This window comes from Hippocampus guttulatus, chromosome 12 (genome assembly GCF_054856545.1).
Source record: "Hippocampus guttulatus isolate MCC_2025c chromosome 12, RoL_Hgut_1.0, whole genome shotgun sequence".
NCBI lineage: Eukaryota > Metazoa > Chordata > Actinopteri > Syngnathiformes > Syngnathidae > Hippocampus > Hippocampus guttulatus.
This window is the reverse complement of record NC_141272.1, coordinates 15,615,502-15,627,585: the sequence shown is the minus strand read 5'-3', so window position 1 is coordinate 15,627,585 and position 12,084 is coordinate 15,615,502. Positions and strand designations below refer to the sequence as shown.

At 38.7% G+C, this 12,084-nt stretch overlaps 1 protein-coding gene across 1 annotated transcript; it reads left to right on the top strand.

The window, feature by feature from the left end:
- The first annotated feature begins 2,095 nt into the window (after positions 1-2,095).
- On the top strand, positions 2,096-11,411 carry napab (N-ethylmaleimide-sensitive factor attachment protein, alpha b). The gene is made up of 11 exons (XM_086125999.1): positions 2,096-2,299; positions 3,381-3,460; positions 3,541-3,657; positions 4,618-4,664; positions 4,751-4,828; positions 6,559-6,614; positions 6,718-6,802; positions 7,345-7,449; positions 7,535-7,603; positions 8,775-8,825; positions 9,446-11,411. Exons 1-11 carry the CDS (start codon positions 2,202-2,204, stop codon positions 9,545-9,547), a joined length of 888 nt encoding a protein of 295 aa, XP_085982125.1. The 5' UTR covers positions 2,096-2,201; the 3' UTR covers positions 9,548-11,411.
- Positions 11,412-12,084: the final 673 nt, after the last annotated feature.

Below are 12,084 nucleotides of genomic sequence, written 5' to 3'. Positions count from 1 at the left end.
GGTGCTCCGGTTTCCTCCCACATTCCAAAGACATGCATGGCAGGCTGATTGGACGCTCTAAATTGTCCCTAGGTGTGAGTGTGGGCGTGAATGGTTGTTCGTCTCTGTGTGCCCTGCGATTGGCTGGCAACTGATTCAGGGTGTCCCCGCCTACTGCCCGAAGACGGCTGGGATAGGCTCCAGCACCCCCCGCGACCCTAGTGAGGATCAAGCGGTTCGGAAAATGGATGGATGGATGTTATGTGTCCGAGAATGATTCATAGTCAATGTGTTGTCTTGTGGCAGCCTAAAACCCCTGGCTACTGCCATTAGAAAATTCTCTTTGCAACCTGAAAAACAAAAACAAACGTCAGGTATATTTTTTTCAGGTAATACATCATTAGCTAATTTCGCACTTTCGCACTCCTTATATTGTTTGGTTTTGGTAATGCAGGACATATAGTGAGTGGAGTCCTAATTACCCTCTCAATATTTAGCTGGGTTTAAAGCCATGCTCGGAGATTTTTTTTCATCTCAGTACGAGCACAATGCAATTTAATAAATAAGGGAAACCTTTTTGTGTACTGGGGTGTTTTTTTTTTACCCAAAACAAATGATCAAAAAAGACTGTAATGTGTATCGTCGACAATAAAAAAATATTTTCACTTTTTAGAGTTGCACTTCTCAAGGTATTTACTTTTTTACTTTTAAGTAAATGACTCGTGCATTTACTTAAGTAAAAAAAAAACTGAAAAAAGTGCTTGCTTTTTGCTTGCAAATGATCAGACTGTATTAAACAAAATCTTATTTTTTGTTTATTTTGGAGGAAAACACAAGAAAATGACATCTGTACCACAATTTGAATCATGTGCAACCGATGTACATGTTCAAATTAAGTACCGGTAAATCCGAAGGATCTTATTTTTGAGTGTAGAGACTCAACGCGTGGTAGAAGTACCACTAGTGGTATGCAGTGTCCTCTCGTGGTACAAAAAGGAAGCACTGAAATAAACATTCAATCTGTGCATCGTTTTCCAAGGGCTTTTTCAAATCCAATGTAGTGCATCTGTTTAGTATAATTCCGTTCTATTTAACTTTTAATCACAATCCATTTGCGTTTGATCTATAAAGTTGCAGTTCGTAGCTTCTGTCACCCCCAAGGCTGAAACTATGCATTGCAACAACAGAGCCGTCGACATAGTTATGCATAGCCCCACCTCCCCACTGTGTGCTTCGAGAACACGTTTATTCTAGCAGATGTGTTAAAAAAGATGAATTGTTTGAAGAGGTAATTGTATGAATATTTTCTGCAACAGAAATGCAAAGTAATATGTTTAGTTATCATTTAATAAATGGGGGGAAACGGCCACGCTCTGTTCATTGCAAAGTAAATTGTGTCATGTCCAATGTGTCATTTTCTGTGTGCCAGAGTGGGAATGTCACCTGTCGACACCAAATATAAAAGATAAAATACTGGAAAATATAGCAAAATGTTACAGGAGTCGACAGGCTTCGTCAGCATTGTATTATTTCTTCTAGTAGTGGCATGGGGGAAAATTAGTTTTCTTTTCCCTATACTGTACACAAAAAAGTTACGGACTGGAGTATTTGCTTTCAAACTTTCATTGAGATTCCACTTTCAATTAACTTTATTTTGTGCAAATGCTTTTTAATTGAATCATTATTTGTAATGTGCAATGATTAATCGAAAAGTAATCTATTTTCAAATTCATTGATGATTATTTTTGACAATCATTTAGATACGTCGTTTAATTTAGAGAAATGTCAGAATTCTTGGTATTTCAACGTCTCGACAGTAAATATTCTCAGATTTGAGTCGTCCTCCGTTAAAGCAGACTGATGTTGAATCAAAATAAACCATTTTCAAACATTTGGTTTTACTTTAGAAAACAATCATCAACATTTTTGCTTATTTTCTGACGTAATGGGCCGAAACAGTCACTATATCATCATCATTAATTTGTTTGTGCATTTTCTGCACTGCCAATGTGAAATAATGTACCAAAGTATTTTTTGGTGACATATCAGTTTTACTGGCAGTCACTGAACGCGCCGAGAGAGCGTTTCCGGTGTTTCCATGTCACGTGACAGGGAACTGGCGACTCGAATCAAATCAACGGCTGTCGCTTATGCTAAAAGTTTGTTGACTTCTCCCCTTTTTTGTCACCTCCTCTCTCTAAACTGAGAGACTCGCCCCCAGCATGGACAACAGCGGCAAAGAGAAGGAAGCCACGGCTTTGATGGCCGAAGCTGAAAAGAAGTTGAAGTCATCACAGTCTTTTTTTGGGGCACTTTTCGGGTGAGTGGCACCACTGTAGCCGCGTTAGCTAAAGGGCCAACTAAGCGGAAAAGGTAGCGGCGATACGTGACAAGTAATATCTGATGAAAATCCTCTTTATTACTCCCACTGTCTGTTTTGTATGTGTGATTTGGTCGTTACGGAGAATTTTAAGGCATTTACGTCTAATGTGGTTACTGCTTAAACGACTTAAAACTGCGTGGACGCTGATGTTGGAATTGTCAATACACACAGAATGAAATGGAGGATTGCTTGTTGTGAGGAAGCATGCTTGCTTTTCCACAATGCTCACCACAAGAATAGTGAATGATTAACATGAATTACCGGTATTTCGTGCCAAAAACGGCTAATATTGTATGTTCATCAGGTTGCGCCATCTAGTGGAATAGGCCGTACTCGTCAGCAGCTGTCAGTCATCATTTGTTTACAGCAGTGTTTCTCAACCTTTATTGAGCCAAGGCAGAGTTTACGTTTAAAAAAATCTCACGGCGGTGGTGACTTTACACATAGAATGAATGACATGTTAACTTTGTGTGTTAACAACCAAGAATACAGTGAGTCGAAAGAAATCCAAGACTCCTTCTTGACAATACCACAATATATACAATAAAGCTGTGACAAATGAAGTGATGTTTTTATCAAATATTCTCTTACATTTATTCATTTGACTTGTTGTTGCGGCGTTGTGCCAGAAGCGCAGCAGGATGAGCTGGAGCAGCCCATTGCGCTCAAAACTCATGGGTGGGGACTGTGTGCTTGCAATTATGCCAGAACATAATTTTCAGTCTTCCAAATGACTAACAGGGCTCCTACCTACCTGACATAGTATTCACTAGTACAAGCGCAGAGGTCCTTAGATCCAAGTAAACAGTCATGAAGCAAAAGAAAGTGTGCAACAGTGCAGTAATACTGATCAACAACAGAATAATGCAAATGATGGAGGGCGACAAAGCAAGAAGAACTCCAGCAACAATGGCATTACAGTGATGTGAAAGATGGTAGATGCTATGAAATTACAGGTCAGTTGTTCAAGAAGGTCATGATAAATATTAATTATAAATCTGCTTTATGTCATGTGCAGGGGTTCCTCCAAGCAGGAAGAGGCCTGTGACATGTACGTGAGGGCCGCCAACATGTTCAAGATGGCAAAGAACTGGTGTGGTATGTTGATTTTTCCTTATCACCAGCACCTTTCTTGCTCCTTTATTTCTGTTTTCACGCGGACTGTCCTCTTTTTGCAGCGGCGGGGAATGCCTTCTCCCAGGCGGCTCGCCTCCACCTGCAGATGCAGAGCAAACACGACGCGGCCACCAACTTCATAGATGCCGGAAACGCCTTCAAAAAAGCCGACCCGCAAGGTAAAAGTGTCCGATATTGACACCGAATGGCATCATTATACATTCTGCCCTTACAAAGAAAGGGACTGCTGACTTTTGAGACGTATTCATTTGACCATGTGATTTATTATTGTGATTGTAGAACTGCACTGGCATGACACCGAGAAGTATTTCTAATACTCTTGCGTCATCTAAATGAAAATGACTCTAATGTGGCCAATTATGAGTCTGAATGATTTCAAAAGTGAAATCTCTAGAGTTGGCAGCCTGCTGCAACAGCTCCACTACCTTCGATCATAATTTATACTTTGTGTGTACATCTTGCATCACGAAACCCTCTTTCAGCTTCCCATTTTGGCCGCGTCATTTGTTGGCACTTGTTTCTGTGCACCGTCACTGGCAGTGCCTCCAGTTAAGGCAAATGTTGTCATGATGATGTGACATCATCACCTGGGTTTTCCCAAATTATTTAGTAGCCTTACTGAATAAAACAGTGGTTCTTAACCTTGTCATCCATCCACGCAGCCGCAGACTGTCCAACAGCACCGACGTTTCCGCTGAACAAAACGGGGCTGTGAAAAATGCTGCCCATTACAGGCGCAAAAAACACAAGCGCCGGCACCGGCAGTCAAAGAGCGCCGACATTCTTCCCAATCAAAAATCAGTGCTGGTACACAAATGCTGCCGAGAAGGCGCAACCACCAAGCACAGATTCTTCTCCTTTGACGAATGTCATGGCCAAAAAATGCTGAAAAAAAATCCACATCAGGTCCACACGATGTAACAACAACACCATGTGACAAAAGAAAACACAAAAATAACAAAAAACAACAAAAAAAAAGCAAGGCTCTTGAAGAGCACTTGCAGACTGCTGCCGACCCGGGCACCATCTTTGAAAAAAAAATATGCAGGGGATTGCTGTATTGGATGTCATTATTTTGTGGTTGGTGAATGTATTTTATTTATTCCTTGTGTCAACAGAGGCCATAAACTGTCTAAACCGAGCTATTGAGATATACACAGATATGGTGAGTTTGCATTTATTTTTTATTTTCCAATTGTATGTGTTTATTCAATTGTATAATTTATTATGGGTTTTTTTGGGTCACTTCAGGGCCGCTTCACTATTGCAGCCAAACATCACATGGGCATCGCTGAAATCTACGAGACGGAGATGGTGGACATCGATAAGGTGCCTAAAGTCAAAACCTCAGTCATGCTTACACTGTCTAAAAAGAGCCAAAGTTAATCCAAACGTATGAGGAAAAACAATATTCAGACATATTAGAAAAATGGTAAAAAAGTTCATCCAAGAGTAATGAGGAAAAATAATATCCAGACATATTAGAAAAATGGTAAAAAAGACATGGAAAAGAACTTAAAATTCTGAAAATTTAGAATACAGTGCACCGTTTGTTGAAAAAAAATCAAAAATATGAAATTAAAATAAGATCCAAATATTCAACAAAAAGTTGAGAAAAATTACAAATTGTTAGAAAATGTTCCAAAATACATTGAACTAAGCATATTTGTGGTTCGTCTTTAGCAAGTTCACATATCAAGGTTTTTTTTTGGGGGGGGAGTCTTGTCTGTAGTTTGCAAAAAAATATTTATCACCAATTTTTTGTTGTTTTTGTGCGCACATCTTGGGACCAAGGAACTATGTTGAATTCAGAATCAGAATCATCTTTATTGGCCAAGTATGTAGAACACACAAGGAATTTGTCTCCGGTATAACACGCTGCATTAGTATCATCGTAAACAACAAATCATTGAACCATTTTAGAGTAACCAGTAGCAGTATTTGTAGTACAAGAAGAGTGACTACGTCAGTGACTGTTTAAGGCTAGAGGGAAGAAGCTGTTTAAGTGTCTACTGGATTTGGTGCGCATGGATCTGTAGCGTCTGCCTGAGGGGAGTAGCTGGAAAAGGTGGTGGGCAGGGTGCGGGGGATCCAGGAGGATTTTCCGTGCCCTTGTCTTGATTCTTGCAGTGTGCAAGTCCTCAAGAGTGGGTAGGGCGGTGCCAACGATTTTTTCCGCCGTCCTAACTGTCCGTTGAAGTCGGATTTTGTCCTTTTTTGTGGTGGCCCCAAACCAAACCGTGATGGAAGAACACAGGATTGATTCGATGACTGCCGTGTAGAACTGTCGTAGCACCTCCTGTGGCAGGCCATGCTTCCTCAGCAGCCTCAGGAAGTGAGGAATTGAGTTGAGGAGCTCCGTATAGACAAAAGTAGTCGACAAAAAGAAAAACATCTTGTGACATCAACATGCAGTTGGTGTCTCAAACCTTTTTTGAGAGTATCAACCAGTCGAACACCGTAGACAAAAATGAACAAATATTAAATGGAAAAATACACCCATTTTTAAAAAGTAAGAAGTTATATATATTAAAATTATAGAAACTATCAGAAACTAATACAGGCATGAGATAAAAAATACAAAACCTTTTGCTGAAATATGCACTTTTTTAAATAAAAAAAGAACACGCATTGAAAAAAATCGATATTACCAGTACATGAAAAATCCAGAAATGTCCAACTGTAATGCCAAATATTCTACAAATGTGTGCAAATATTTGACGCACCTTTTGAAAAAATATTTGTAACGTTAGATAAAGACATATTTGGATAAGTACACCAAAATGTTGGACAAAAAACATGAGACCACAAAATAGAAGGCTTCCTCCTGCCATGTTTCGTAGTGCCATAACAAAGGCGTCTGACATCTTCTTTTTTTGTCCTTTTCCTCTTTTACTCCTTGAACAGTTTTTTTTAAATTTGCTATTCTCAGAGATGCTACATTTGCATGAATGCAAATGCATGAATGCAAATGATGTCTGAAAAAATTTTCAGACATCATTTAGATATATCAAGTGAAATTCAAAATTAAATGACCCACATGCATCTTTTCCTCGCAGGCCATCGCTCATTATGAACAAGCCGCAGATTATTACAAAGGTGAAGAATCCACCAGGTGAATGTAAAACCCATCAGCAGTCTTACTGTAGTCATCATCAGGTTTCTTTTTTGTCATCCTGCACCTTAGACTGAGCAGCGCTTTGCTTGACTTTTCACAGTTCGGCCAACAAGTGCCTTTTAAAGGTCGCCACCTACGCTGCCCAGCTGGAGCAATACCACAAAGCCATTGAAATCTATGAGCAGGTCAGCTTCAAATGCCGATACACTCACTGGCTGACAAGGGGGCCCATCATCGAGCTCCAACCAAACTAAAAAGTGTTCTCATACATGCAAACAAATGCACACTTGCACCTGACACAGTCGGAGAGTATGATACTTCAACAACTTAGTCGTTATAAAAAATAAAAAAAAATTGAAAATAAATAAATCTGAGTACCGTAAATGTGAATGTGCATGCCGAACTGTGACTATGCAGAGGTTGACTGTAGTTTTATGTTGTAACATCACCATTCACCAATAGTTGGCAGGCATGTGATTACAATGTGATTATGCCTAATTTTTGGAATATTTGGCATTTCATGCATGACACACATAGTACCTCGATAATAGTCGCATTATGAGTGAGTTGATTTTTTTATCATTTTTGTGTGTGTGAAAAAAATATACAAAATGAGTTCTGGCAATGAATGTTGGTTTGCTGTTTGGCGGTTTTGTGCCAACCTTGAATGGTCATTTTACACAAACGTGAATTTGGCTCCCTGTAGTGTTTTGCTTGTCTATTGAAGGTGGGCACTCACGCCATGGACAGCACGCTGCTCAAATACAGCGCCAAGGATCACTTCTTCAAAGCGGCGCTCTGTCATTTCTGCGTGGACATGCTCAATGCCAAAGTGAGTCGCGGTGACTGCGCACTGACGCTTTGAACTGTGCCTCCCGTCACGGTAATAATACTCAGCATTTCTCGCACCGTGTTAGCTGGCTGTGCAGAAGTATGAAGAAATGTTCCCGGCCTTTTCGGACTCTCGAGAGTGCAAGCTGTTGAAGGTAGGTTCCGTCTTTGGAGCAAGGTCGCCTGTTAAGTCTTTGGAAAAACACTAACTCAACCATGAACTTGTCAACTGTCTATTTATGTATTTTACTGGTAATGTATATATTAACGATATCAGCTGGAAATTAGAGTACTAGGATTGTCCCGATCCGATCGGAAATTGGGGTTGTTCGCGTGACTTTAAACTGATCTGGTTTTGGGTGAAAAAGATTGGTTTTATTATTTTATGAGCATTTAAAGGTCACAAAGCTACAAAATAATCCAAATGAGCAAATATCTTGCCAAATAGAACAGTATTAGCTTCGTTTTAAATTTCACAATGCCAATTTTTTTTTTTTTAAGCGATGTAGTTAAGTGTGACCCGCACACACCCGGAGACTCGTGTTCTCAGCTGTGCAAAGCTTTCCTGTAGGCAGAGACAGAGCGGTGGGATTGTCTTCATAGCTTGAATGGAGGGAGAAGCAACCCCAAAAATGCCCCTAAATAAGTCTGCCTTGCCTGATATAAAGAAGCGTCCTCGTGCAATAACATCGTTAAAGAGTTGAGAGAGCTGAGAAAGTGACAGACAGGTTAGCAACTGTGACACGTCAGAACGCTTTTTTTTCCCCTTAATGCATTGTCGAGGTATTGGATCGCAACTCTGTGTCAGCAGATTCAGTACTTAAAAGCAAATCAGACTCTGGTGCCAGAAAAGCTGATCGGGACATCCATAGAGGGTATCGTATCTCTAAATTCCACATACTATTGACACCAATTAAAATTAATAGGAGTGGATTTTATTTTCTTTTTTTTAACGCACATCAATTTTCATGAAGGCCTGCTAGCTTAATGCTAACATGTGATGTGGAACCACTTAGATTTGTGAATGGAAATTAGTCTTGATCAGGGGTAGGGAACTCCGGTTCCTTAAGTGTTTCGATCTCTCTTTCCTTCAACACACAAACTTTCAAGCAACTGTTGAAGGTAGCTTCCGTCACAAACAACAAAAGAGATTTAAACATTGTACATTGAGACATCAAAATGTTCAATCATAGAGTGCAGCATTACTCAGAGGCATACATTTATTTACACTACCTGTTCATCCAGTTGACCTCAGTGCTGCCCACAACGTGGTACTGTGCTGCACTCTTGCTTGAAAAATCTGCTTTTTTTTTTTTTCTTGACCAGAAACTCCTTGAGGCTTATGAAGAACAGAACGTGGACGCCTACACCGATTCGGTGAGTGGAAACCTTTGTGTTGTGCTGTTGTGCATTTCTGACTCGACATGGATTACAATAGTTGTGATTGATTTTTTTTTCTCATAATGGTTAGCCTGTAATTTCGCCGTATCTTTTGTTTTGTTTTTAAATTCACTTAGTTTTAATTAGTTTTTTAGAGCAAGTTTGTTAGTTTTTATTCAATTTTATTTAGCTTCATTTTTGTTTAGGTTTAATTTTAGTTTTTTTTTTAATATTTAAAGTTCTTGTCAAGTACACAATGATATATATATATATATTTTTTTTAAAGTCAGTATTGTGTAATGAAGTAAACTGCAAAAAACAACAGTTGAACCTTCCTTCTGTCTGGATGTGCAGCAAAACCAAAATAAGAACATAAATCCTGAAAGCTCACGTATGATATTAATTGCCATAGACAAAAACAAAGAACGTTTTTCCTGTAATTTTTAGTTAGTTTCATAAATGAAAGATGTACTTCTCAGTTTACTTTTTTTGGTTTTATTTTGTTTTTTTCAATTTTAAATTCAGTTATTTCATTAGTTTTTTTTTTTAAGTATAGTAACTTTGGTCTAAAATAAAACCGTGTTTTATTGATTGATTGATGTTTTTAATTTGAACAGGTTAAGGAGTTTGACACCATCTCGCGGCTTGACCAGTGGCTCACTACCATGCTCCTGCGCATCAAGAAGACCATACAGGAGGACGAGTACGACCTGCGCTGACTTGACCTCCGCCCTCACCACTGCGCCTTGTGTTTTTGCCTTGACTCTCTTTCTCTCTCCCATCATCTTTGCTTACCTTTAAGCCCTTATATCCACCTTTCATAACATCCACGGGATCTTATCTCTATGAACACTATCCTCCTGAGTGCACTAATGGTTATTAGTCTGTTGTCAGATTGCCAGCACATGACGAGATATGGAGCCATTCTACGAAGAGTGAAAAAAAAATGCACGTAACCGATGCCCAAATAATGCTTTAAAGTCCCTTTAATGGTTTAAACTATAAATATAAGCACAAACTATGAGCCCAAAACATCTTATCAACACTTTAAACTGATCCCATAACTCTACCCTTAAAAGTAATGTCTTATAGATGAATTGCACATGAACATGCATATGCGATAAAGAGTTTCTGCTTTTACCTGGACTAAACTTGGCTCCTCCCTGACATCCAGTGTTGGTCTCTTGTTGAGATGTATCGTTTCATAAATTCTTCCTTAGAGCAACTGTGTTCCAGGTTTGGTGAAAAAGTAACTAGGCATTAAAAAATTATTTTTAAAAATCTATATTACTATTAGAAGGTTAGCAAAACCAATCATCCATATTTTAAAATACATGGGAAAATTAACTGTTTGTATTTCAATGTTGGGTACCTGTGGTATCAACCATACCAAACCAAAGTGTCTGGAAAATCATAAATAAGTCAATAAGAAATCCCCATAATCTGAGTTTTTTTTTAAACAAATAATGGAGGAGCAGGTTTAAAAAAAAAAATCAGTAAAATTCACAAACGGTGAACCTCAAACATGAACTGAAGCAAAAAAAGGTTTTTTTTTTAAATTGCCTATGTACATAGTTTAAATATTGAATTTACCACCAACTGTGATCCCAAAACACTTGAACTTCATTTGGAATTTAATTTACATTTCTGTTAAAAATAAACAATTTACAGATTATTACAAAAAAAAAAGCACCTAATGCGGTAAAGACTCCATAACAACACAGGCTGAACTTAGTCTCCCACCAATCAACATGTATCACTTCAGCATACTCCCTTTGCCAACTGTACTACTTTTGGAAATAGACTCAACCCTATCTAAATTATTAAATGTTTTGTGACTTTCGTAACTGAACAACGTTAAGCAAAGTGCTTAGATGGCTTTTTCCCTATTGTGGCACAATGGCTCCACTTATAATAACAACCGTGATGTCTTCATTTCAGCGCCTCGGGATGAGAATCTCATTTGACCCCCCCTCCCCCCCAAGGACTTTGTGTGGTTTTGTCCCTCACATCATGATGAATATTTTGCATGGTTTTCGACAATAGCAATAGACTAGCGTTTCTCCTTTCTTTCTTTCATTTTTGTTTGTCTTGTTTTACACGTGCCTGGTCAATCTCCGACTCTTGTCTTAACGTGCGTGTTGATAGCGTGGAAACCTCCAAAGTGATGTCCAACCCAACCAAAGCAGGAAATCATGTGAAGTCAAGTAAAAACCTTGGCGAACCTACAGGCGATGTTTAAATTCACATTTTAATGCCCCCCCCAACTCCAATTGCCGTACGAGTGCAACAAGAAGTTGACACTCACTGTATAATAAATTACAAAACTCTCTTATAATAAAGTCAAACTCCTACCCCGTTGTCGACGCCTGACAGACGCAATACAGATTGAACAAGAAAGCGTTGGCAAAGCAATACTGACGCCTAGTGGCCTTTTGCAGGTACTGACATCAGGTTAATGAGGGTTATACGGTGTTTTTTTTATCATAAAATGTCAAATAATGTACTCCGTTTTTGTTAAGAGTCGTTCTACAACATTTTGCGCCACCAACATTCTCATTAAAAGGAACGGAAGAGCAAAAATTGTAGCTTCCAGTTCAGTTATTCATGCACGTGTTACACATTTAAAGCGTTTTAAAGCCACATTTACATATTTGAAAAACCTTTGTCCTTATAATTTAACTGCGTGATTCTCAAACTTTTTACACCCAAGTACCACCTAAATACAGTCATAATAACAATAATGTGGCTCTCCTAGTATAATCATCATGGAAAACGTTCAAATACAGTAGCCGAGCAGGTTAAGTTAAATTAAATTTACAATTAAAGAAAAACATTTACTAAAGATGCTAATTTATTTAAATTAAGACAATCAACTGAATTGCAGTTGTGTATCACACTGGGAATCGCAGATCTGAGACCTCTTCACACCATGTAATCACTGAAACGTATTCAAACACATTCAATACTGTACACGTAAACGTCTAGTATTGCAAACATTTATACTGTTCAACAGAAATATGGCAGAGCATTACTGCGTACGATTGCCGTACTGTGTGCGCATATTACTTTCGACGAGATGTGTTGTTGGTCCCATTCCATAAAAATATTTGACAAACTATGTAGCCTACCGTAGTTTGTTGGTGTTGGTATCCCGCAAAAAGCCACACAACGTGATATCGCATTCCTTATATGTTGGATAAGAATTGAACTTGAACCTAATGATGAGACCCACAATGAAAATTACATGCTACCT